This window comes from Talpa occidentalis, unplaced genomic scaffold, assembly GCF_014898055.3.
Source record: "Talpa occidentalis isolate TD23 unplaced genomic scaffold, MPIMG_talOcc4v2.1 talOcc4.12, whole genome shotgun sequence".
NCBI lineage: Eukaryota > Metazoa > Chordata > Mammalia > Eulipotyphla > Talpidae > Talpa > Talpa occidentalis.
In genome coordinates, this window is record NW_023601212.1 from 70638536 (window position 1) to 70663530 (window position 24995).

Sequence of the window (24995 nt, forward strand, 5' to 3'; positions counted from 1 at the left end):
TTCACGTGTTTTTCTGGCCATAGGAATACTAGCTTCCATCAATTTCTCCTTTTTCAGTTCTGACATAATCCCTGAGCAACTTCCTGAGAAAAGTGGTGGAGGAAGGAGCTTGAACAGTTCTTCCTTATGGATGCGAGACCTAGTTTCTGACACCCTCCCCCATCCTACATGGATCTCTTTGTTCCTTTATTTATTCATCCATTGCTTTAATTTATGATTCATTCTTAATGTTGGAAGGATTTAATGAGTTGTCTCAGGCAGGAATACAAATAGGCTTCATCCTAGCTCTAGCTCCAATCTCTGAGCCACATGTGGACTCAGTGGGAAAGTATGTCGAAATCGTTGGTTAGCCACATCCCGCATGTCCCAGAAGGCAAGAGTCCTGATGGATATGCCACACACTCATCATTCCTGATCTGAGGCAGCTCCCGCCCGATTGGAAGAGTCTCATCTGCCATGCTAAGAGGATTTCTGCTTTAGCCACTCAGGAAACCATCATTCACACTGGCACTTTTCAAGTGTTACACAGCTCTTCCGGGTGGTGGGACAGGTCCATACAAATTACAGTCATAATCTGGTACATAGGGTTGGACTCCTGCATATGAACTTTGAGGGGACAAATTCAGTTGACACTGAACAGTGTGTTCAGTGACTGACTTGGACAATCAGTTCCTGGATCCTGGAGAACTTCCAGTGTCCTTAGGGGCATGTCCTGTTGGGTCCATCTTGCCCACAGCAGAGTTAGGGCATGCAGAAAGAAGAGGGAGCATGTGCAAGGCTGGGCCAGTGTCCTCTGTGTCACGGCCCGCAGTGTGACAGGAGGCCAGGTGGGCATCTCAGGAGGCACAAGGACCATGGTGTTTCCAGGCACAGCTGTACCCAATCACATGCCTGGCAGTGGGGTCCCTCCCTCAGGCAAACTCTACACCAGGGGTGTCTCTGTCTCTGAAGCTGCTCTGTCAGCACATACTTCCTTCCTTTTCCCTGGCAAGGAGATTAGAAAGAAGGTTACCCTTCAGTGTTGGGGCTCTTGGCACATTTGCCCTGGCCTGAGGTCTCTGACCACTAATGGTCCATAACACCAGGAGAGCTGGGATGGGTGTGTCCCCCAGCAATTGGAGTTCTTTCAGGGCTAAATGGCCAGGGGCAGAGCAGGGCTGAGCCAGGTGGAGAACTTGGAACTGGTGGATCCCCAGTGTTCCCTTCCTTCTTCTCCTCAGAGGGAGGCCCAGTCAGCCCTGCTGGAGGGGCTCTCTAAGGGAGCCTTTTCCTAGGTATGGGGATAAGAGGAACCTTTATTCATTCCAGCTGTCCCAGGAACCTCTGCAAAGTGGCTGGTAGTGACCAGGCTTTGCCTTTAACAGGCTGAGATTCAGTGGGAGAGAAAGTACAGATCATCTGTGCTTGGGGTAAGCTATGGAGAGGAAACCATCTAAGTTTGGGCTGGTGGAGGTCAGGAAGGCTTCCTGGAGCTGGCTTACCTTAACGATCACGTAGGAGCTAGACGAATGGTGAAGGAGAGGGGTGTGTCTGGTGTGTGTTCCAGACAGAGAATAGAAGGTGCAAGGTCTGAAGGCGGCCCAGTCTGACTGGGGACCAGCATGTAAGCTGGAGGGTCATGGAAAGGGTTGGCAGAGGCTGGCAGGCAAACTATCTGAAGCCCAAAGAAAGGGAGGCCCACCCTCTGGACTCCTTCCTAATAGGTAGGCTCCTTCCCCACCTGAAGCACCTGCAGGAGCCTACCTGAGCAGGGCCTGCAGTGCCACACAGAGAAGATAGCGGCCAAGACCGTGAACAGTGAGACGGGCACCACCACCAGTAGCACATCTTTGTAGGAGGCTCCCCCTGGAGTTGGACATGAAGGGGCCAGAGTCAAGGTGGACCAGATGCTTTGCAATCCTTCAGCCCTGACCCTGGCCCTTGGCATACCTGTCTTGCGATGGCACCTCTCCCAAGGGGTGACTGTGGCTGAGTCCCAGCTGATGGGGTTGGAAACGATGCAGGAATAGGCCACACTCTGGTCTCCTGGTCCCAGAGAAGCCCTGAGCACCTGTCCATCTTCCAAGAGGCCAGGAGTTTCGACACCAAAATCAATGGCCCCCTCCCTTCGCCAGCTGTAGGTGATGTCACTGATGTTAGGGGCCCAACAGAACAGGAACACTTGGCATGTCTTGGGAGGCTGTGTATCCCCTGGTACAGCAATGAACACTTGCACCACAGGCCTGGGTACAGCATCTGGGCAAGAACAGTGAAGCAGTTTACAGGGAGGCATGGGGGGAAGGGGCTTGGTGCTGTCCCAGGATCCTCAGAAGTTTCACGCCACCTCTGACTGGGTGACTCTTGTTCCAAAGCCATGTCTGACTTCCCACTGCCCATGAGACAGATCCTAAATACTTAGCTTGATGTTCAAAACCCCTCATGAAATAGCTGAGATCAACCTCTCCAGCTGTGCCTCCTGCTGGTCTTCCCGCCTGCCCTGACTAATGTACGAGTCTGCCAACTATGTCGTGCTTTTCCATTTGGTTCATGCCTTCACAAACCACATGCCTTTCTTCTCTTCCTCCTAGAACACTCCTATCCACCCTTCAAGGCCCCGCTGGGACACACTGCTCTGAAGGTACAGTTTTTCCTGATGTTTCAGGAATGGCTCTCAGCCCTCTAGCACTCTGTCTGTTCCTTGTCACAATAATTCCCTCATGAAACTTCATTCAAAAGGACAGTGAACATTTATGGAGACTGGCAAGAAAAACGATTCCTGGGTTTTTGGAGCTGATAGCTTGGTGAGTAAGACAGATACTGACAAGTGGTTATGAAGAATTAAGACAATAATTGCAAGAGTGCAGATTGCTATAGAGGAGCAGGGGCTTGCTGTCTCTGGTCTCTAGCTCCCCAGGTGCAGAGATACTAGGGCTGTTCAGTGAACTAGAGTCCTGTTGTCCTAGGCTGTGGCTCCCCTTTGCTATCCAGGTTGATGAGGAAAGCTTGTCTCTGTGGCAGTGGGGGCCAGCGGGAGAGCATTCTAGTGACAACAGGAGGCCTCAGTCTCTGACAGCATTTCAAAGTCAAGCAGAGTAAAACCTCATTAATGCCAGCTCAATCTGGTGGGATTTGTGATATGAAAAAAGGAAAGATTTGCTGGGCACACTAATAGTATAAACAAAGATTACAGGGGGGATATTTACACCACTTAAAAGGACATGCTGCTTCCAAACACGATCTGCACAGTAGAAACACCCATTGACATTGCTAGTGACGGATCTGCTAATTCAAATCATTCTTATCTATTGTCAAAGCAGAGCTCCTAAGGCCGCTGCTTGGCAGCTTTGTGCAATTAGTTCTAATCACGCTATGTATTTGGAAGCAATAAAACAGCAATTTCCTTAAAATCTGTAATTCAGATGCTGAGAACAGGCATTTTAGAGCTTAGTGGTGTGGGTGCTGCATGCATTACCACATCAATGTCCTCATTTCACATGTGCGGCGGCTGAGACCCAGGATCCAGGGCTGCCTGTGCGGCTGTGCAGGTTTCACATGACATAAGGGCGCTGGCTAAGGGGTGAGAGGTGAAAGTGGAGGTCATGATATAGAATCAGCTCTCTGCTCACCAAGCGGTGGCCCTGTTCTGGGCTGCACACCTCTCCTCTGCACCCTCTAATTATACTCTGAGCCTCTCACCCAGACACAACAGTTAGCTGTCTCTGGGGTTTTTCATCCTCCCAAATTTACTTACTGTCTTTCTGTCCATCACTGTTTCCTTCTTCTCGGCTATCACCCAACCATTCTTAATAGTGAAGCTTTTTCTCTCCTATACTCTAACCAAATTTTGAGATTTTAATAAAATAGTGGTTTGGGGGTTGCTCAGATCTTTTCCAAGCCTTTAGGTAGATAAACAAGAGCCAAAAGTCACCCTTCCTTGACCAGCAGAAATATGGTGGAGGTAATATGGGCAGGTGAGGTGGGGTGAGTAGCGGCAGGGATGGTGGTGGAGGTAGTATGGGAGGTGGAGGTGACATGGTGGAGGTAGTGATGGTGGTGTGTGTGGAGGTGGTGGTGATGGTGGGGGGGGGTAGAGTTACTGCAGAGAAAGGCCTGAGTAGACCCCTGTGAACCAGCCATCTGTTGAGGTGCTTAGAGCAGATGCGTGAGTGAGCCTTACATGGAGCAGAAGATCCTCCAGGCTGAGCCCTGCCAGCCCATAGAATTGTGAGAAATGAAAAATAGTTTTTAACCTCTAGGTTTATAGAAGGCAACTCTGCTCACCATTATTCCACCAATGCCACACTTAATCTGTAGGTTATGGGATGGCTTGTTTTGCAGCAATGAATAACTGAGAGAATCAATGAATAACATGAAATTAAAAATCTCTAAATGACATCCAGAAAGAAAGATAAAACAAAATGTGGATCCGTGCTCCTAAAACACACGCAGTATTGCAAACCAGTGTTGCCTCAATACAAAAATATAAATTGATTCTTAAAAAGAAAGCCCAACCAATTAAAGAAAATTAAAAAGAAATAAAATAAAATTTTTATTCTTCAATAATAATTTAACTTTCAAAATGAAACACCGTGTCATAGTTTTATTGGCAATATTTATCTTTCTTTTTAGTGGTGCATAAAGTAGCTGATGGCTTGAAATGATGAAGCACCTGTAGCCTCTGAATTTCACCTTCATGGGCAACTATATGGCAACATTTTGATGCCCATTTACAAATGAGAAAGGGAAATCTCAGGGAAACTAAGCAGGTGTTCGGGGTCACTGAGTCAAGAAAAGGTTGAGTTGGGATTCAGATAAGGAAGGCGGGGTGGCCAGCCCTGGCAGGCGCTCCCCTGGGGAGCCTGAGGTGTTCTCTTAGATGTGGCTGTGGGTGCAACTGTTGCCTGAATCAGAACTGAGATCAGAGGCCAGAGGTTTCTGGAACCTCGTCTTCCGAGCTCTTTCTGGCAGGACACCCTTCCAACTCTGTGGGAGTGGGCTCAGGGGACACTCACCATACACCTGGAGCTGCAGCATCTGGGTCAGGGCCTGGCCTCCCGTGTCCACCAGCAGCACAGAGAAGTTGCCGCTGTCTCCAGACTGTAGTGGCCAGAGCTCTAGGCTGAGGTTGCTGTGCAGCCGGGCTCTGCCCCGGAAGCGGGAGTGGTACAGCATCTCTGGCGAACCCCGGAAAAATGTAGCCAGCAGCTCTTCTGAAGGCCAGAGCGATCTCCAGATGACCTCTCGGACTTGGAAACCTGGGGGTGGCTCTGCCACTAGCAGCGCTGAACCCCCCACCCGGGCGTGCACGCGGGCCCCAGCCACTGCCCCTGCAAGCAGTGCTGAAAGAACAGAGTTAGTTTCTGCCAGCAGGTGCCGGGCAGAGGCATGTGAGTTGAGGATGCACAGAGTCAGGGTCTGGGAATAAACACAACAGTAAGGAGAATCTTGTTCCTGGGTCCATGGAGCTCAGAGAAGCAGCCAGACTTTAAGCAAACAATAAAAATATATGAGGTATTACCATGGGAAGGAGGTCTGGGAGAACACAGGTAGAGTAAGCTCCCCAAGTCTGGGGTTCCCAGAGAACTGGTTAAGCTGAGATGGAAGAGGATAGGAAGAAGGCCACCAAGTGGCAGGGGTGGGGGTAGCCGTGTGGGGAAGTAGTGTAGGCGGAGGGATGGGGTGTATAGCAGGTAAAGGGAGCAGGTGCAAGGCCCGGAGGGTGAAGAAGCTTGTGCACTGGAAACTGAAGGCAGTTCTCTGTGGCATGAGACACTGCCCTGCCCAGCGGTGCAGATTCACAGCCTTCAGAGCACTGAAAGCAAAGCTGGAACCTGGGGTTTAGCATTCCAGCCATGGGGACCTGGGCTATGTTTGAAGCAGGTGCGTGAGGAGGTGCTGGAAGCTCCTGCAAGGAGTAGAGAATGCCCTGAACAGCTTGGAGCTGCTGTGTTTGTCTAAAGGCAAATGGTAGAAACACATATTGTGGAGGGGCGCCCTGCGTGGGGAGAAGGGTCACGGTGGAGCTGGGTGTGGATGGGATCTGGCAGTGAAGGAGACAAAGACACGAGGAAGGCTGCCAGGTCAGTGAGACCCACTGGGTCCATTCCCTGTGGTCCGGAACAGGAGAAGCAGAACCAGGCTGAGCTTTGCTGGGAACAAACTGAGCTGACGGGTGTAGGTGACACTCACCCTTGAAGCCACAATGCCCCTGACTTCTCCACCTGCCACCACAGTTTCCACTCTGTGCTCCCCAGTGGCCTGGGCTCCCCGCTGCCATTGCTTCATCCCCCTTCAGTCCCCCTATTTATGAGTCAGTAGCTCGCTTGCCCTCTAAATGCTCTTCCATCTCCTCTCCCCGGGCCCACACCTATGTAGCAGCAGGCGGCAGAAGCAGGCACACACCCCTGCATGAAAGATGGATTTGCTGAGCACTGACCTCCTCCTGGCACGGGGTGGACTTGAGGCAAGGGCCGATGTTTAATGTATGCAGGTGCTGGGGTTGTTCTGGAGGGTCACTCAGCCGCCCGCTGGCACGCCACCTTGTCCACCTCATTGCCCTCTCTGACCTCAGTCATCTCAGGCCTGACTGTGCTGACTTCAGGGTTAAGCAGAATAGGGGTGACACAGACAGATCTGCCCTGCATGTCAGTCAGGACCCCCAGGTCCTGCCTGGTCATGGCTCTGGCCCAGATAAGCTGTGTGGCCATCATCAGGTCCCTCCTCTTGTTGGTTAAATGAGGGGTGCACCTAGCTCTACCATGAAGAACCTTTTTAACAAGTTATTTGAGCCTCCCATGTCCAATGAGTTGAAAGACTTGTGAATCAAACAGATTGAAGCCTTTTTTGAGGGATTTCCTCCACATCTATAAATGTTGAAATCTGCAGGGACCCTCAAGGCTAGGACCGCGGGCCTGATCGGGGGACACTGGAAAGTAGATCTTAGGATCTTGGTCTTAGGATCCCTTGGTAACCAAGGAAGGAAAGCCAGGAGTCAGGAAGGATGGAGGGATCTCCCAGAGCTGAGGTACCTGACTGCCAGCCTTTCCAGCATCACAGTGGCAACCCCAAGTCCGTATGTATTACATTTAACCTGCTTTTGTCTATCACCCCCACTCAGGATCCCTTCCCTTACACAGGCCTGCAGGGGGGACCTCAATGATCCCACAAAATGTTGGAAAGACATTTCCTACTGTAGGAGCCCAGGCTACCCCACTCCACCTCTCTCTCTTCAGGTTGTATTTAGAATTTCTACCTGTCAACACTGCCAGGCCCCGGCCATTCTCACAATCACTTCTTTCCAAATCACTGATGCCACCGGACTCAGTTTTAACTGCCGGGGCCCCAACACAGCTTCTGTCCTTAGGACGTGGGTGCTCCTGGGGCTGCCCCTCCCCCAGGACCTGTATCTTTCTGCATCTGCCTATCTTTAAAGATGCCCAAGGACTTGCCTCACTCCCCTCCCTAGCTCCTGGGTTCTCACCTGGGGTGGGGATCCCTGCTCAGATATCTGGTGGGGAAGGCTGGGGAGGGACTCTTGGCTCTCTGGGCATAGACCACCCACTCTCCTCACTTACCCTCCCAGAGAAGCAGACTCCACAGGGGCCACACAGCCATCCTTCTCGAGAGGCAGGCACACTCTCTTCCCAATCTAGAACATCCCAGGGCAAGGGGATGCTTAGAAGGAACTGTGTTCCTTCCGGAAAGCCCCACATTTGGAAGGCGGAATCTTGACTCAGAACAAGATGCCCCAAAAGTGAAAACATCCAGAGCAAAGTGGAAGTTGGTCGCGGGCCTGGCTGGCTTTCAGGAGCTGATTCTTGTAAGTCAGCTTCTTTCTCGTGCTGATGGTTGGCCGGTGTGACCATAGGTCGCTGCGGGAGACCACATCCTCCTCACATCTCACCCTGCCCACTCTCTGCCCTTCCTCTGTAGCCAGAGCATCCTCTAAACTGCACTCTGAAGTCACTTCTTGGCTAAAATCCCCCGGTGGCTCCTGCAGCCCTGAGGATAAAGCACACAGGCTCTCGGGAGCAACTCCAGCCTGCTGTTCCCCGCTGCTCCACCATCCCCATCCTGGGATCTTTACACACATCAAGCCAGACTCCCCCTCAGATCTACCACTTCCCACTTCCATATGCTTGTCCTTCTGCCAGCCATGCTGAACCATTCATTGGCCCCTCCCCACCTGACCTGGCCCGCCTTGCAACTGAAGCTTCCTCTTGGAGCCTTCCAGGCCTCAGGCAGAGTGGGGCCTCCCCTCCTCCCCTGGGCCTGCTCCTTCTCCCTCATCCTCTGAGTCTCTGTGTTGGAAGTTTCTCATGCACAGATCATCATCGGCGAGGTCTTGTATCCATCTCCGTGACCCCAGCCCCTGAGAGGATGTGTAGGAAGCAAGTGTGTATATTCCAGACATAGTCGTGTGTTTTGCTAAGGTGGGTGGAAGCCCTAAATTCTTCTCCAGGAAGATCTTACTGTCCCCCTGTCTGGGACCAGGGAACCTGGAGACGGAGCGGGCTAGGGCCTTGCAGAGGTCTCAGGGCTGCTGGGCTGGGACTGGGCTTGACCTTTGGCATGTGGTATGTGTCCTAGTCTCCTCTTCTCATTCTGTCTCTTCTTAGTGTTACTTGGTTCCTTGGGTGAGGGAAGGTGTGAGAAGACAGGAAGATTCAGAGCGTCCAGATGTGACTTGAAGTGTCTAGTCCTGCAGAGCATCTCACCAGTCAGAGGGGACACTTCCTTGGACCAGGCCCCTGAGAAGCAGAGATGCTGGAAATGAGCAGGGTCTGGGGTGGGATTCCTGCCCACCCCATATTCTGACCAAGCTGTAGAATAAGACACAACTGTGAAGTACAGGCTCCTAAAGGCAGGGCTGCTGTGGGTCATGGGCACGAAGGCTGTCCCTGCTGCAGGAAGGCCTGGGGAAGGGGGTTCCAGGGGATGTGGGCTGGGGTGCTTCCTTAAGTGGTGGAACTTGGGCTTCACCTTGTAGATGGACATGATTTAGATAGAAAAAGGAGAGGGCCAGAGACTGGCCCTTGAGCAGAATGGAAAGGGAAGTTGTGGCGGGCAGGGGCTGTCAGGCTATGGACGCCTTCAATACTGCGGAAGTATTAGACTTACTCTGGATACCAGGGACCTCAACTTTGCTGACTGCTGGAGGGAACCTTCCAGAATCTCTGCTTGCCCACTTTGAGCAGGCATGACTCCTTGAGGGTGGGTGGCATACAGGGCAGGTTGGGAGAGAAAGAGGCAGGGAGTCTGGGGCCGGCTTCATGGTAGGCCTGACTGAAGTGTGAATGGGCTCTCTAGAGAGGAGAGAAGGGCTGAAGGGGAGCCCTGTGGAATTTAGAAGCCACTTAGCTTCTGGGAGAGGCCCAAGGAGAGGACCTTTGATGAGTCCCCTGTCCATTCTACCACTCATGCCTCATATGTTTATTGAGCATCTACTTGTGTGCCAGGCGCTGGGGACACAGACATGAAAGGCAAAGCCCCACTTAGCTGAGCAGGTGGATGTGACCCAGTCATTACAATCGGTGTGGCAAGAGCTTTGGGAGCCAGAGGGCAGACGCAGGTCCAGGCTGGGCGGTGGAAGGTGGCACAGGTTTGTGATAGCAACAGGCAGGAGTCAGAGCTTCAGCTCTAGTCAGGCTTCTTGTTTCTGTGAAACCTTGAACCAAGTGGCTTCTCTGTGTTGGGGTCTTGGTCTGCACTGTGGGGCTCATAGCAGACTCTACCTCTAGGTGGCCTGGGAGGTTGAAGGGATGGACACAGGTGTGGGTTTACAGCAGGGCTATAAACAATGGTCCCTCCCCAAAATTAGCCATTGCTACTAGTGGCCTACAAGGGAAGAGGGGAGTGGTGGACATGGTAGGTGTGTACAAAGGCCGAGCCATGTGTCCACTGCTGTCTTCTCCCAGTCTGGGAGCTTGTGGGGGTGGATATAGGGTCCCTTCATTTCTGCTCCCCAGTACATCACAAGGACAGGCTTCCATGAGGTGGCACCCACCAAGCTCATGGAGGTGGATCAATGGGTTGGAGTTGTCAGGCCCAGGTCTGGGAGGGCACAGGTCAGGGAGTGTGGGGCACAGATGGAGGGGGCTAAGAAGAAATGGCCATCCACAGTGGTCTGTCCAAGCAGGAAATGCATCTCAATCTTCTCTACCCCCAAGCCCCAACACTTTTCCTTGAGAAGGATTTCAGGGAAACTGAGGGAGGGGTGTGGAGGGGGTTTAGCTAGGTCTGAAAAAGGCCCCACCTCCCTAAAAGGGAAAACCACATCTGGAGAAAGGACTGATGCAGGCCAGGAAGGGTTAAGTCTGAGGGGCAGGTCCCCCTACTAATCACTGGTTGAGACCACACTAATTACCCAGCCGCAGGGGGGTGTGTGCTGAGTAAATTAGCTGCTGAGTTCAAAGGGGCCACTCCCCACATTCCTTAATTAAGAGAGCAGCTGGCATCCAGGCTGAGGCTCAGTCTCCCTGGGCCTCTCTGGAAGCGGGGCCAGTTCTCCCTGGTCCAGGCAGGCACAGCAGCTCCATCTGCCCAGCAAGGCCTGAGCTTCGTGGCCAGCACACCTTCCCCGCAGGCCGGGTGGAAGCAGGTGTTGACCATGGACAAACACGCCGCCTGCGCTGGACCACTGACACCAGAGTGGGGGATGCAGCGTTCAGGGCCAGGTGGTCTGGCTGCTCTATTTTGTCCTTGCCTACTCACACTTGTCCTCATTCTTTGGGCTGGCCCAAGGGCTCAGGGGGAGAGGGGTACACTTCTCCCAGGGGAGAAGTAAAGTAGGAAAAGTAAGGGGGGTGTTTGAGAAGAGAAGGGTGGGCAGGAAAGGCTGCAGAGTGCCAGACAGGAAGAGACCATAGCAGGCTGTGGGAGTCAAGGAGGAGGGACAACAGTGGGGGTTACTGGGGGGAGGGGGACCCTGGGCACTGTTCTAAGGGATGGTGTGGGATAGGGGCTGAGGGGGCAGGCAGAGCTCCTCCTGAGTCTGTCTTGTGTCTGCGTTTACCCATCATGTCCACACAGACTGGACTGTGGACACAGAGCAGCAGGTACTGGCAGGCCCCAAAGGGAACCCTTGGGCATCTCTCCTTGCCCCAGTTCTGAATCAAGCCTGCACGCTTGTTTCACCTGGGCAGCTTCACACAGTAGACTGCTAGGATTAAAGCAGACATATTCTTTATTTCGCCAATGAAAACTACATATTTTGAAGTTGATTTTTTCTTTCTTCGTTTAATTCCTCATAGTTCTTCTCACGAAGGAGCTGTGCCCATATGTGCTTCTCCACCTGCCTGGTATGCTTTGGTCCTGGGTCAATTGCCCCTGAGCCCAAGACTTTCCATGGCTGCCCCTCCCCCAGCGCCCTTTCTGGGAGGGAGCAAAAACCATAGGTTGATTTAAACCTATTTATACACCAGAATGGAAATCTCGAAACAGTGAGATACAAAACAAGTTCCCCGTTCTTGAGCACTTCTTATATACCAGACAATCTTCAGGCTTCTAGAACTCAGGTTCCACCCCTCCTGATTTACAGCAGTCCGACGAAGCGGGCATGGTCTCCACGCCACAGACTGGGTCAGAGAGGCCCCGTAACTTATCTGGTCACAGTGAGCAGAGTCAGGTTTGAGCTCAACTCTGACCAACTCAGAAACATAATCTCCTGGCACCAAGTCACCTCTCTGTGTGGGAGAGGACCAGCCTTGCCTGTCCTCGCCGTCCTGACTCTGGTGGTGTGGCTGGAGCTCAGGGTCTTCTTGACACCTTCTGACAGCTGGGCCTGTACTGTCTCAACTCAGCCTCTGGGAAGGAGAGAATGTGTACTTTTCTCTCTTTCCTTTGTTCCTCCACAGTGTCTGAAAAGGGTCAGAGGCCCCCTAGTTAGGATGGTGTGGTGAGGCGGTGGAGGCAGTGTTGAGGGTGGTTATATAATCGACATAGCTGTGCTTGTGGTGAAGGGAGAAGTGATGGAGGAGGTGGTGATAGTGGTAGTGGCAGTAATGGAGGTGGTGAAGGTGATGGTGGTGGCAGTAATGAGGGCAGTGATGAAGGTGGTGGTGGTGATGGTAACTGGTTATGGTCTCCATAGTGGTAGTCTGGCTGGGATCATCTCCTTGCTCTTTGGGCTGTATGCACCATGGGTGGATAATACCTTCCTCTTTCTCATTCTGGTAATGAGATTAAAAAAAAAAAAAAAAGGGAATGAGGTCTTCATAGGGCCTGCTTGACTGTCCACCTAAGACATAAGTGTCCTAAAGACACTTTTGGAGGGAAGCTCATCAGGGCTGTGTTGTGGAGATACTGGCAGTGGGGGTTGTCATTCATGCAGGGATTTCCATCTTACCTGGCCCTCACAGCAGAATCTAACAGCTTCCTCAGCCCTTTAAATTAGAGGTTGGCAAACACTTTCTGTAAAAATATAGTAAATACCTTAGACTTTGTAGGTCACCCTGTGCCTGTTGCCCCCACTCAGCTCTGCTGTAAGAAAGCAGCCACATGAGACATAAACATCTTTCTTTACAAAAACCTAGTGGGCTGGGTTTGTCTTTGGACCATAGTTTCTCAGTCGTTGGTCTGATCCCTTCTTATTCTTTATTTGGCCCTTCCTGGGAAGTCCCTCCCTTCTCCCTAGGCACCAGCTCCAGGCAACAGTCCCTCAGCCTATCCCCAGAAGCTGTCACTTCCTTCCCTGTAATTGATTCCTGGGACTGGGGCTCAGGCTGCCACCTCCCTCACTCCCCGTAGGTGGCCCTTCTCTGCCTTCTGAGCATACCACGGTCCTGCCCAAGTGCTTCCCACTGGCTCTCAGTGGGTGCACTCTCCAAGAGCTGGGGGTGGACTCTGGGATGGAAGGACTCTCAGAGCTACAAAGACTCGAGTTCCCCCAGAGAGAAGGATGGGCAGCAGGACAGAGAGGCTGAGAGTATGTCAGTGGAGGCGCAGGAGGGCTGTTTATGAGGGTTAATTCACAGGTTTGGACATGGCTGATTTTTATGGGATGTTTCCTTTGAAAAATGCCCTAGAAGGTAGGATGGCTCCATGGGAATCACAAACTGGGAGGAAGCAGGGTCAGAAAGGAGACTATGCCCTTGCAAGGAGAGGGCCCCCTATCCAGGCTGCCTTTTCCGGAGGGAAAGCAAATGACTGTGATGACCCAGGATGTGCCAGACCCTGGGGAATTCAGGTGCAACATCTGCTTCCTACAGAGCATCTAAACCCGTGACCATTATGTAGCTGGATCTCCCTTCCTAATTCTTTGGTGTCTGATAAGCTCCACAACCATTGTGCAAAGGTTGACACTATCATTTGTCTCCATTCTGAAGATGAGGTGTCTGAGGCTGGGAGAGGTGACCTCTCCAAGGTGGTGGGTGGTGAGGATGGAATGTTAATCTGGGTTTATACGTGTTTTCTCCTCTAGCATGCTGCTCTGGGGTTGCAGATGCTTCCAGGACTTAAAAAAAATGAGCTCTGGGATAGGAACTGGGTCACATGTAGATTTAGGAACATCTGGTCATGCCTGGTGACCAAGAAATACTCATTAGCTCTGACAGCAGGAAATCATCGGGTAGGATCTGTGGACATGGCTTTCTGTACAACCAAGGAAGTTGCTGGAACCTCAGCGGTGTCTGATCACTGAACATCCCTCATTTATCAGGGCTGTGTTTCTCAGTCTCCATTCAGTGAGGTGCTCTGTGAATCGGATAGAACTCTGTTTTATGAGAGGAGTGACAATAGGCAGTAAAATGAACACTTTTAAACACACAAACCAGAACTTGCACACCTCACTGCTTTGAAGTGGACCCTGTCTGACCACATGCTGGTTTTAGTGACACATCATGGGTCACAGTGTTTGAAATTGCCTGCTGTGGAACATCTCCAGTGGTGGCATCTTTTTGCCTGTCGAGGTGGATGAGCTGTCTGAGTACAGCTGGGGTCTTCCAGAGCTGGATATGGAGAATAGAGCCATTGATGCGTTGCTCTTTTTGTGTAGCTGTGCAACTGGACCTGAAGGGAGTTCTTTGAGACAGTTTAAAGGTTTTAGTTCCCAAGATTCTGAGATCCAGGGTGGCCACCAGGAATTATATTTTCATGAAAATAAAATAAATAAAATTCATATTGATACATAAAATAAAATTAATCAAGCTGCCAAGCTGCTCCCAGGCTGGCAGTGGGTAGAGGCATGGGAATGGGTGAGAAAGCAGAATCACCACATGATTATTTCCGGTGGAAGGTTGTTTTGCCTTCAATGCTCTGTCCGGAGGTGCGTGGACAGAACCTGTGTTAGAGGCCAGGCTGGACCGTGGGAAGGAGGCTTTATTACATATTCAGGGATGGCTGAACGCATTGACCTTTAGCTTGAGATCTCTCTGCGCTCCTGTCTAGGTTGAACTGACACCTTTCTCCTGCTTAAAGCAAGCTGGCCTGCACAAGCTCATTCAACACTAGAGGATGGATAACTGTTAGGAAATGGGATGCAGACAATGCCTGCTAAATTAAAAAGGGGAGTGGACCCTGGAGGCTGACCCTAGTCTTAACTGGGGGCCTGATGAGGCAGGGGGTTGGGTCTAGGCTTGGGAGAAACCTTGCCATGTGTCCTGAGTGGTGGTCAGGGAGAAATGCTTTGAAGCAGGACTGGATGGTCTTCTTAAAGAGTTGTCACCCAGCTCCTGGAAAACTCCCCAGGAATTCCTCATGGGGGGAGCTGAAAGCTTGAATAGTGAAGGTAGCTTTGGAGCTCTATGACAGCAATCATTTTTGCTTTTGGCAAATAGAAAATTACCCCATTGGGAGAAGGCCATGGGGTTGGTTTGAACCCCTGAGTTGTGTTAAAGCCATGGGAATAAACTGGCACCAAGTAGCTTTGGCAGTGGTACCCAATTTCTTAAATGTGGCCTGAGGCAAACAAGGGTGAGAGTTGGAGCAGGCATTCAGCCACCCAACATGATTGGTGTGGAAGCCAACGTTCCTGCTTCATTATCATGATAAAACAGGAAGGAGAGTGAGATATTAAAATTAATAGGTTACCTAGAAGTGCCTTATCTGATTGTCTTTGCCTCTTTTTCTCTATGGAATCCTCTACATCTGAATGTTAACCAATGCTTTTATTTTCAATGATTCTGACTGGAGGAATTAGAGGGTGGGTACCAGGAGAAAGTCAGCTGGGGGACATGCCGGGTGGTCCGCTGAGGTTAGGAAGAGAATATCCTGAGCACACAGATGAGCCAATCTGATACAGTAGGTATTGGGAAGACATTATCTCATCAACTAACCTCTTGCAATGACCCCAGAGGGAGCTATTTTGTGCATCTTAGAGTGGACTAACCTGAAGTCAAGAATTAGTAGCAGGTAGTGTTGGGACCAGCCATCACTCATCCTGTCTGTCATATTTCCTTCCTGATGTGGTAACACGCATTGGACACTCACCAAGGGCACCGCACTGTCCTAGGTATGTATGTGGTGGGCATATACAAGCTCTCTCTTTCACTTCACTAAACAGAGAAAGCTCTGCTGAGCTTAATGAGAGAGAATTGGAGGCCTTAGTTTTTTTCAGACCTATTCATAGCCACAGATTGATTTTGAAAGCGAAGGCCAACGATCTACATCAAGTCTCATGTCAAAATTCCTGTTTGTGCCCCTGTTCATGCTCAGTGTGCAGCTGTGTGTTTGTGTGCATCTCTGGGTACCTGTGGGTATGAAAGACAGAGTGTCTAGTGTTCAATGAGCTGTGTGCAGTGAGCTATGTGCAGTGCACAGTGTGCTGTGTGCAGAATGCAGTGAGTTGTTTGCAGTGTGAAAAGAGCTGTGTGAAGTTTGCAGTGAGCTGTATGCTGTATTCAGTGAGCTATGTGCTTTCAGCTGTGTGTAGGCTGCAGCGTGCTGTGTTCAGTGAACTGTGTGCAGTGGGCAATGAGCTGTTAGCAATGTGCTATATGCAGTGAGCACTGTGCAGTGTATAATGAGCTGTGTGCAGTGTGCAGTCAGCTATGTGCTGTGAGCAGTGTGCAGGGTGCAATGAGCAGTGTGCAGTGCAGTGTGCTGTGTGTGCAGTGATCACATGGTGGACATGTGACAGACATGTGATGGCCATGCTAAGATAATGGAATACTTGATGGTGGTTACACCAAAGTTATGCTGACAGCACACAGTGGTCATGAAAATATCATGCTAAATATCATGTGATGGTCATATTAACATCATGTGATACTCCTGTTTTGCCTGGTCAGAACTGGTTTGAGTCAGTTTTATCTGGTCAGAACCAGCTTGTGCTGGTTTTAACATTATTTAACTAGTCAGGAATGGTCTGATCTGGTTTGAACCTGTTTTATCTGGTCAGAATCAGTTTGAATCTGTCAGAAATGGTCTGAACTGGTCTTATGCTATCAAAACAGGCTGGAGCTGGTTTTATCTGAACCAGCTTGAACAATTTTGAATTGGTTTTGACAACTCAGAACTGGTCTGAACCAGTTTGAACCACTTTTATCTGGTCCCAGCTAATTTGAGGCAGTTTTATCTGGTTAGAATTGGTTTTCTGCATTAGGTCTGAAAGAAAACAAATTGGAAAAATATATCAAAATCCTAGAACTTAGGACAGAAGCCTATGGAGACCAAGAATCAGTGAAGACAGAGTCAGGCTGGGAATGAAGCCCTGGATAGGTCTGCAGGGGCAGGAATGCTCTGAGGCATCTTAACCACCCTATGTCCCCCTAGCCTCTGTCTAGACAATGGTGAGAGCTTGGAACTACCAAAGGAGAACCTATGTGTCAAGTCTGTAGCGGCCCCTTGTGGCTACATGGACAATTGCCCTAAGAAGGGAATCTTAAAACTGAAACTCCCACCTACCCAGTCCATCCATCCATCCATCCATCCATCCATCCATCCATCCATCCATCCATCCATCCATTCATCTGTACGTCCATCCATCCACTCATCCACCTATTTATCTATCTACCCTCACACCCCATCCATCCACTCACCCAATCTATTCACCTACCCATCCGTCCATCCACCCATCCATCCATCAACTCACCCACCCACCCATTCATCCAGCATTTTTTTTTTTTTAGCTCTTTCTCTATGGCCACTTAATCCCTGACTCTAAGAGCTTAAGAAGAAACAAGCAGACACACAGTGTTATCTTTGTGTTTATTAAAACACTTTTCCATGCCTCCATTATTCTATTTATCACACTATTTAGTTTATTCTCTCTCTCTATTTCCCATCTGCAATCTCCTTGGAGACAAGGACCAAGTCAAATCATTTGTGTCACCAGGCCTAGCATGGTATGAAGTTCAAGATTCATCAAAGTATAATTTCAGGAATTCTGGTGTTGGAAGTCCTGGGTTCTAGTGCTGGTTCTGTTTCTTATAAGGTGGAGACCTGGACAGTGGTTCCATCTCTGCCAGGATTTTAACTAACCTCAGAGCTTAAATCTGTTCATGACTGTAAATTGTAATAACATCTGATTTTTAGTGTTGTGGAAAGGATTACATTTTTGCATACCTAGTATCTCGTACACTCACCCCGCCAGCCCAGATTGGAGTCTACCCTTGCTAGTAGATACCTCAAGGCTTCATGACTCTTTGTCTCTTGTGACTTTTTTTTTAAAGATTTATTTATTTATTTCTACAAGCACTGGGTACATATAGTCAGAAGCGCAGGAGGGCGAGAAAATTCACCAGAGCCAGAGCAGAGAGCAGAACAGGCAGACTGACGAAATACACTGCTGAGGGGAGCAGCGGGCGGCAGGAGAGGTCTGCACAACATGTGGGACCCTTGCTGGCGGCCAGGGATCGAACCGGTGCTGCAGAGGCTGCGGGCAGCTTCGCAACCCAGAGCTCAGCCACTGCGCCACCGGGGAGGCCCTCTTGTGACTTTTTTTTTAAAGATTTATTTATTTATACAAGAACCGGGGTACAGGCCAGATGTGCGGCAGGGTGAGAAGATTCACTAGAGACAGAGTGGGGAACAGAACAGGCAGACTGACTGAAATACACTGCTGAGGGGAGCAGCGGGCGAAAGGGGAGAGGTCTGCCCCACCATGTGGGCATCTCTGCGGCTGGGGGGATTGAACCGCCACTGCAGAGGCTGTTGACAACTTCACAGTGCTGCGCTCAACCACCTGCGCCACCAGGGAGGCCCCTCTCATGACTTTTGTCATGCTGTCCCAACTGGACTTTTCTGTAGACACTTCTGAAAGACACTAGTCTCTTTCATCTTCAAACCAAACCATACCAAACCAAGCAGCAACCAACCCTCCCTGGACCCCCACTGTGCAGCCTATTATAGTCAGCCTGCTCAAAAAAGGTCTGGGGCAGTCACCAGTGGTATTCTGAGGCACAGGGGGATGCCTCAGGTGGCAACCGGAATTATAACGTACTTATCTTGGCCCTCAGGGTGGCTTGAAGGGGCCACATTTCAGGCTGGGAGCAGCCTTGCTCAATTATTCAGTGTTCCATTTAAGTATCATTTTCTGTAAGTGCCACAAGGCAATGAGATTAGGAGGCACAAATGTGCATTCTCCATCTCCCCATCTCTGCCCCTTTCTCTCTTCCCTCAGCCTGCCTACACTTGGCCTCAGCCTCCTTCACTCATTAGCATATCCAAAGGACAGGTTTTTGTCCTTGCTTTGTGTGATGACATATTATTGCATTACTGTCATCAATCACACTCTCCTTTGTTCAACCCTGGGTCATAGGACCCCTCTCCTGGCTCCTCTAGCTCCCTGGCCACTCTTTCCTGCTCTCACAGGCTCAGCCTTCCCTTGCCAGTGCTTTTGAAGAAATTCTTCAGACTCTAGTTCCAGGCTCTTTCCTCTTTTCACTCTATATTCTCTTGATACACAGTCTCATCTGCAACCATGGTTTAAATGCTCACTTCTAAGGGTAACAAATCCAAAGTCATCTTTTTGGCCCTTGATTCAGGGATAAAGCTGCCTCGATGGGAGTCCAGGTCAGGGGTGTCTCTGACTTGCCTTAGGCTCAACGTTTGAGGAGTTGGGGCAGCCTCTGCTCCCAGCCTGTCCTCCTCTGGTGACCCTGTGTTATTTCCACTTGACTCCCTGTCATGGAGTCAGAAACCGGGGCATCGTGACTCTGATTTGCCCCAAATGACAGTGATAAACAGAGAGTGGTAAACAGAGAAGTGCAAATTAGCCCAGCAATAATGTTCTCATTAACCCCACTCTTTGGATAACAGGTATGTGTGTGTGTGTGCGCGCGCGTGCACGCTTGTGCCTTATATTTCTATTGTTTATAATTTCCCACAGCTACCCCACCACCAGTCTGGCTAAATCCTACTCATGCCTTAGATTGCAATGTACCTAGCCACTTCCCCACAAGTGCTCTCCTGACACACTTCCCCATACAGCTGTACAACTTCCACGCAGCACTGTGATGGCCTCTGTGTTCCTTTCCCTCCCGGGACTGTACCTTCCCGAGGGCACAGCCCTTATTTCTGTTCTTGCTCCTCCATTGGTGGCTACACAGAGTATCCAACTCAGAAACAACAAGCCCAGAGAATGGGGCTGGGTCAGTTGGTGGGTCGCACCTACGTGCTTAACAATGCAGGACAAAAAAGGTGATAAACCATGACAGGGAGTAAGAGAAGGGGTAGGGGAGAGAGATAGAACTTACAGGTTGGCATGTGGCCAGATGCCATCTGTCCTACCTCAGATAGCATCCGCTGAGCAAAGAACGAGCTCCAAGCTGCAGCCACACGTGGCAAACTGGTGGCTTCTCAGACACTCCCCCTCATCGGTGGTCTAACTGCTGAAGTCCCAGCAGTTCAACTGCTAAAACCCTATGACCTAACTGCCAAAAGCCCAGATCGGTCCCCATTTCCCATCTGAGTCCTGTTTGGGGGGTAGAGTCTGAAAACTCTGCCTTTTGCCATTGAGCGGGCATGAGTGCCAACCACTGACTCAAAGGTTTCTCCTTACTGTTTGCTCTTAACTTCACTTGGGGGTGGGGGCTGAGATGCAGGGGAGCCTCCTCTTACTGGTTCTGTTTCTCGGGTGAGGGCAATAGAGGGTCCTGCTAAGATGTAGTCTCACCTGCCTCCTCAGGCCTCTCACCCTCCCCTTGCGAGGCATAAGTCACTAGTTGTAGGGGCAGATTTCCCTCCAACAATGCTCATTTGCCACGAGTTAGCCTGGCATCCCTGTAAGTCAGAACCTTCCTTCTCCCCTGGAGGCAGTGGGAGAGGGTCCGTTCTCTGGAGGCTCTCCATTTAATCTAACTGTTCTTTTCAGACACAGCTCCTATTTCCTTGATTTTAATTTTATCTCCCCATGACATTCTACCTTCCATGGACCTTTCTAGGTAGCAGGTTAAAATCTTCAGGAGTTTTTGTCGCACAGGACAGACTTGGTCACCAAAGGCAGCCTTTGAAATTAGGGGGTGACTCTGAAGAAGAGGCTGCGAAGAATGATGGCATATTCCTCCCTGGAGATGGAGGAAGAGAAGCATATATAATTAAAGCAATAAATTGGATTTTTTTGGTTCTCTGTTTACCACTGTCAAACATAATCTATTTCATGCATTTATACAGAATGCATAAAATAGGTCAGATTCAATTTTCTTCAGCTTGCTTATTTTCTCTTTCAGCTCCCTGGGTATACATGGGACCCAGATGGAAATGAGAAGGCCCAGACTTGTGTATTTACAGTAGGTGGAGGTAAAGGATTTTGTGCTGGGGACCCTGGAAGCTGGATGCCCATGAGCTAGTAAAAACCCACAGGATCACCCGTGTCTGAGAAGAGCCAGGCATTGGAAATTAGACACAGGTGTTGAGCATCCTGGCACCATGTTGACCCTAAGATTGGATTCCTTTTCCTTTCTTTTCTGAGTTCTTCTGTATTTTCTCCCTCCATTGCTCCCACCCTGAGTCTCTCTCCACTGGGTTCTTCATCTGTGGTTGGATGTAGACAAATGCCACCCAACCAGCAAGGCTCTCCCTCTTTTTACCCATCCCTTCTAGTCCTACCCAACTTTCTCCTTTGCTGCCAGACTTCTTAAGAGTGTTTCCATCTGCATTCCCACACGCTGGCCAGTCATGGCCAATTTGGGGTTAGCCCCTGGGCACCACTGAAATGCCTCTGTCAAGGTCACAATGACCATGTGTTCAGCCCTGCTTGTGCTCAAGTAGCCACTCAGCAGCGTTTCAGTGGTTGACTCCACTTCCGTTGTATTACGCCTCTCTTGGCATCACCCCAGCCTTCCTGATTCTCCTCCTATCTCACTGGCCACTCTTTCTGTTTCCTCTTCTTCCAGGCACTAAATGTAGGGTCATTGGCTGATCCTGGTCATTTTCCCATCCTTCTCCTCCACTTACCCTCAATTACCTCCCCCTCATTCCCTTCTTTTCTCTGTTTACATTGTCCCCCTAGTCCCATGGCTTTATCCCACCCTGTTATATCCCACCAGCCCACATCCCACCCTGATGCATGGCACCAGGCCACATGCTGCCAGGCCAGATCCCACTGCTCTGCACCAGGCCACATCGCAGCACACCCTCGCTGTGGAGGCTGGAGACCAGGCAGTAAGGCGACACGCAGGGCCTCTGTGCCTACACACCCAGCCCCCAGCGCAAACCTGGGCCCAGGCTGGGTGCACTACCCAGTGGGCAGTGCTTCTTACATATCATCACACCGTTACCTAGAGAACTGTGGGCTGTCACACAACTCCATGGGCACTCACACTGGTTTTTCTTGGGTTTGCCCCTTTCTTCTTTGCTGCTTTTAATTTGTATCCACTTATGGAATTCAACTGAATTGAGAGGATAAATGACTTTTTTTAAAAATTATTTATTTATTTATACAAGCACTGGGTACAATCAGTAGCATAGGAGGGTGAGAGAGTTCACCAGAGCCAGAGCAGGGAACAGAACAGGGAGACTGACAAAACACACTGCTGAGGGGAGCAGCGGGCAAGACTGGAGAGAGAAGTCTGCGCACCATGTGGGACCCTCGCCGGTGGCCCGGGATCGAACCGGCGCTGCAGAGGCTGCGGGCAACTTCGCAACCCAGGCCCAACCGCTGCACCACCAGGGGAGGTCCAAATAAATGACTTTTTATGTGAGTCTGTCCAACAAATCTTCAAACCTGAGGGTGGTCTTGGGGAATCCCAAGGTCGGTAGAGCAGAGAGGAGGAGGGCCATGGGGGAGGGAAGAAAGTTGTGGGGAAGACCAGAGCCTTATAGGTCACAGGAATAACCCAGTTCTGCATGCAATTTGTTCTCTGGGTGGTTACTTTGATTTTATTCCTTACCCCTGGTCTGCACCCAGTCCCACCCAGCTCACAAAAGATAGAGAAAACATGCAAATCACTGAACTTGCATGGCGGGGGGCGGGGGAGCCAGGGCAGAGAGCCCACCAAAGGCGGTTCGCGGTGTCACCCGTGGGACGGCGCTGCGCCAATCATCTCCCAGACGGCCCGCCTTGGGTTTGGAGCAATTGCCACTCAATATGTATTATAAAGAGAAACAATGTGTGTTTATTATACATCCCAGAACTGTTTGCTGTACTGAAAACTCAGAGGTGACATCTCCAATTTGTTCCATAATCACATATCCATGGTGACAGAAGAAGTCAAGGGAAAATAGGTGGCGAGTGGTGGAAGCAATTTAAGCAATTTATTGGCACGCAGGGCTGTTATCAAGGTTGCAAATGAGTCGTCAGCCGCAGGATGGCCCTGTACCAATGTGTTTCTCAAATTTCTGCTTGCCTGGACCAGCCCGCTGCCTTCTTGAGTATGCTTTGAATCCATAATAGCTGGAGAAGACATTAAAAGTAATGGAAGGAGTGCTGATGTAACTTGCTTCTAAATCCATAGGGGACTATATTTTTGATTGTGCAGGAGGCTGGAGGCAGAAGCCTGTTAGGGTGATGATACGCTGGCAACCTGACTCCCCAAGTCAGAGCTGCACTGCTGAGAAAGGGCAGGAGGTGCACAGGGCAAAGTGGGGGCTGCACAGGGCCGTGTGCTAAGAGTAGTACTGGTGGCCAGTGAGTGCAGGCCCCTTGATTCTGGACAGCATTTATTGTCCTTAAATATATATGCATGTTGGGCCTCCCCAGTGGTGCAGAGGTTGACCGCTGGGTTGCGAAGCTGCCCGCAGCCTCTGCAGCGCTGGTTTGATTCCTGCCCACCGGCGAGGGTCCCACATGGTGCGCAGACCTCTCCTGCTGCCCACTGCTCCCCTCAGCAGTGTGCTTCGTCAGTCTGCCTGCTCTGCTCTCCCCTCTGGCTCTGGTGATTTCTCATCCTCCCGCGCTTTTGACTGTACCCAGTGCTTGTATAGATAAAATAAATAAATCTTAAAGGGAAAAAAAATATATGTATATATATATATATATATATGCATGTTCTCTCTAACAGAGTCTCTTCTCTCTATGCTCAAGGGGATGGCAGTTTATAGTTAGATAAACCTAACTTTTAATCCTGTTCCAGCTGTGTCACTTCAGGCATGTTATTGAAATGCCCTGGGCCTGTTTCTTCATCTGCACACTGGTCATTTTAAGACCTTGTTCTTAAGGTTTTTTTAAGATTACAAGAGAGAATGTCTATGAAGCACTTGCTATAGTGACGGGCATGCGTGAAGGAGTGCCATGTAGACCAGCGATGGGACAGGCGCTCTGAGCACTCAGCTCTGCTGCATTGTCAAGAGCAGTCCCATCACAGCGTGGCTCCCCAGCAAGAGGTGCCAGGCGGCCTCCTGAGTGGTGAGGAGCAGAGTGGGAGCTGATGCCTGGTCTTTGCGGTCAGGCCCATGCAGAAGACAGACTCCCCTGTGTAACTGGAACAGGTGGGAGGGCTGGGCAGACGGGAACCCAATTGAGCGAGTCTGCAGTTACAGTGAGTCTCATCCCTGTTCCTTCACGGAAGTGGGACGCTTCTTTACTTCTTGTGTGAGGCAAGTTACTTGTCTCTAAACCTCAGTCCCCTTCCCTATAGAAAGGGAAAAATACCTGATTTGCTGAGTGGTTGTAAGAACAAATTGATGTAACAATGTATGTAAAACACCTGCTTTATGGCAGGCGCTTCATAAATGATAATTCTGGTCATGTAAGTCACAGAGCACACCAGGACAGGTGAAGGGTGCATGGGGGGGATGGATACTGTTTTGTGACAAGACAATCCTGTGAGACCATGTTAGATTCCTCCTTAGAAAGAACGGAAGGTACAGACAGTAGGTTTGATTAGAGACTTGGCACTTGAGCCCAGTTCACTAGGGACCTGTTGATGGTCCAGATGGCATCCCTGCCCCACGTGACACATTTACCTTCGCCTGCCAAGACCCGGCTTGGGGACAATGGGGCAGGCAGAGGGGTGCAGAGCAGGGGCCCCATGGGGTGGTCCTAGATGCTATGAGGGCTGTGAGTGTGTCATTAGAGGGCAGGTCCCTGGAGATGCCCTTCCCCACTCTGGCATCCACAGTGGGATGTGGGGTACAGCAGGTGGCGTGGACCTGGGACCCAGAGTTGGAGGTGGGCGTGCACGGAGGGCGAGGTGGGGGTGGTGCTCCTGACTCCAGGACTTCCGAGTTAGAACAGCTTTCTGGGAGAGGAATCCTGGGTGATGGGGACAGAACCCACACGATAGGGAGGGTGTGTAAATCCAGAAAACCTTCCACTTGGCAGGGACTCGGCCCACCTACCAGAGAATAAACATGGATGGAGCTTTAAAAGGTGAGTGGGATCACACAGCACACAAGTCAACAATGTAAATAAAAAACTCTTTGAAAAACCAGTGGACATCAACAGACATCAGAGGACTCTGAGAGGGGGGAGCTCGCAAAAGGAAGGGGGAGAGGGAAGAACAAGGGGCCAAGGGATGGTAGTGGAGGAGGAAAAGAAATTGCACGGGATCTATAGAAAAAAGAGGTTGTTGGGAGTGGATGGCCCTGCAGCATGTCGCCCCTGCACATAGGAAGGGGACAGCCCCTTAGCAGAGGAGGCACTGGGAGTGGGGTGTCAGCCATGCTGGGAAAGGGACTGTGTTTGCTGATGTTGGGGT

General features: G+C 50.5%; 1 protein-coding gene across 2 annotated transcripts; it reads right to left on the bottom strand.

Annotated features, from left to right (window-relative positions):
- Positions 1–889: 889 nt before the first annotated feature.
- SLAMF8 (SLAM family member 8) lies at positions 890–7593 on the bottom strand. Of its 2 annotated transcripts, XM_037504470.2 has the most exons (5): positions 7554–7593; positions 4992–5318; positions 1930–2235; positions 1744–1851; positions 890–984 (listed from the first exon to the last, which is right to left on the bottom strand). In XM_037504470.2, the coding sequence occupies exons 1-5, from the start codon at positions 7591–7593 to the stop codon at positions 923–925; spliced, it is 843 nt and encodes a 280-aa protein (XP_037360367.1). In that variant the 3' UTR covers positions 890–922. The 2 variants fall into 2 exon arrangements, with proteins under 2 accessions (XP_037360367.1, XP_037360368.1); XM_037504471.2 differs by lacking the exon at positions 4992–5318.
- Positions 7594–24995: the final 17402 nt, after the last annotated feature.

Bases quoted from the DNA above. Each gene is read 5' to 3' on its own strand.
- SLAMF8 (XM_037504470.2), bottom strand. From the start codon at position 7,593: ATGGCTGTGTGGCCCCTGTGGAGTCTGCTTCTCTGGGAGG. The intron at 5,319-7,553 runs GTAAGTGAGGAG...CTGTTCTTTCAG, and splicing joins GAGTCTGCTTCTCTGGGAGG to CACTGCTTGCAGGGGCAGTG. The intron at 2,236-4,991 runs GTGAGTGTCCCC...GTTCTTGCCCAG, and splicing joins GCTGCAGCTCCAGGTGTATG to ATGCTGTACCCAGGCCTGTG.